Source organism: Trachymyrmex septentrionalis, unplaced genomic scaffold, assembly GCF_001594115.1.
Source record: "Trachymyrmex septentrionalis isolate Tsep2-gDNA-1 unplaced genomic scaffold, Tsep1.0 scaffold17, whole genome shotgun sequence".
Taxonomy (NCBI): Eukaryota; Metazoa; Arthropoda; class Insecta; order Hymenoptera; family Formicidae; genus Trachymyrmex; species Trachymyrmex septentrionalis.
Window position 1 is genome coordinate 1,696,119 of NW_017304864.1, and position 1,692 is coordinate 1,697,810.

The 1,692-nt window shown below is 44.7% G+C and overlaps 1 protein-coding gene across 2 annotated transcripts in view; it reads left to right on the forward strand.

The window, feature by feature from the left end:
- The first annotated feature begins 1,060 nt into the window (after nt 1–1,060).
- LOC108746428 (protein NDNF-like) overlaps nt 1,061–1,692 on the forward strand; it is a 10,481-nt gene continuing 9,849 nt past the window's right edge. For both annotated transcript variants that reach the window (XM_018483202.1, XM_018483203.1), the window contains exon 1: nt 1,061–1,421. In XM_018483202.1, coding sequence (XP_018338704.1) covers nt 1,156–1,421 — 266 coding nt within the window. In that variant the 5' untranslated portion in view covers nt 1,061–1,155. The remainder of the gene's footprint in view (nt 1,422–1,692) is intronic.

A 1,692-nucleotide genomic window follows, 5' to 3' on the forward strand; every position in this document is an offset into this window, starting at 1 on the left:
TGTTTTACCTTAACCAGCCGATACCCACTGCCGTATGAAGCCGACAATCACCTTCTTTCTCATCGAGAAGATGTTGGCCTGATGTGGGTGGGAGGTGCGAATTTCGCAAACTCGATCTCGATATCGTTATCGCGTTATTATCGTATACCCCGAGGTTTACGATCAATCTTACTCTCTTGGAGAGAAGCAACGTATTTATGAAGATTAAAAGACAATCATAGACAGAAATTAAACAGAGAAGATGAAAGGATTCTCCTGGATAAGTAATGTGCTCGCGAAGATTAAAAGATTAATATGAAAAGAAATCAAACTGAGGGAGAAACAGGGAAACGTTTACTTGTAATTTGAATCCATCGCCAAGGGAAACATGTATATGCACATAATTGCGTTTAGAGATGATTTGAAAAAAAAAATATAACGATAATAAAAAGTATTTTTTCTTTTAATTCCAAGACTAAATATTCTAATTGAATTCTTGCATTCAGTAGATTTAAAAGTCAAGAAGAGGAGATTGATAAAATTGAGCTTGCAGAGAGTATTTAAGTACTTAATAAAAATAAGAAATAATATAAGAACGAAAAAGTATAAAGAATATAGAGCAAATAAAGTTATTATAGTAAAACTATTATAAATACATTGCAATGAAAGAAAATGTTGCAAGACAGTGTCGTATTCTAGATAGTCAAGATAGAACGAGATAGATAAATATGTTCATGTTGTGCGAAGACACTACATATTAATAATAGAAGATGCATTGTTTTCATTAGCATTTCTCGGAAAATTGCGGATCGGGTCAGGTAAGAGCGTAAGGGTTAACAGGCTTACTACGCGAGATCATTGGATCGGCGAGGAAGGTGAGGGGCAGAGAGAAAGGAGGGGTTTCTATCAGAAACACTGGTGGCGAACGCGGGAGTCGTCCGATTAAGAACCGAGAGGGGTTACTTCGTTTCGTCGGCTGCCGGCGTGGTTTCCTAGACGGCGGCGGCAGCGGCGGTGGCGGCGGTGGCGGTGGCGGCGACGGCAGTTCGCTCGCTCGTTCGGCACAGTCGAACTCCTTCGCCACTGAACGACGGACGTCGTCGTCGCCGTCGCCGTCGTCGTCGTATTCATTATCCACCGAGAGAGACCGGGGGACCATCTCTTGGCGCGATCACCATGTCGTGCATCACGATCGGTGTCTTGATGATACTCGCGTCGATCGCACGCAGTTGCGCCGGTTGCCCGTTCTGCGCCAGGCAGCAACTGCAGCAGTTGCAGCAGCGTACACAGCCGCAACAGCAGCAACAATTTTATCGGACGATCGGCAGCCCGAGACCATTCGGCGCCGACAGACCGACCCGCGTTCAGGAGTTCAACCGAACCGGCGTGCTACACCCCGAATACCAGATACCAGCGACCATCAAGCCCGGTAACGTATCTCAGTAAGTATTCATTGTAAATTGTTGTTATAGTATATACATAAAAGCTTCTTCTCTCGTGGCATCGTCTGACGGGAGATTTAGACCCACGGCGACGAGAAATTCTGACACCGCGCTATGTTGAATTGGCCGCGGTGTCGGTACCTCGTTCGCCACCGTCTAATTATCCGAGAAGGACTATTGGTTTAGTCCGGATAATTATGATACCGCACTGTCGCAATTATTACAAAAATGCTCGAGCGATTGTCAGTTTGAATGCAACGTGAACTCTATT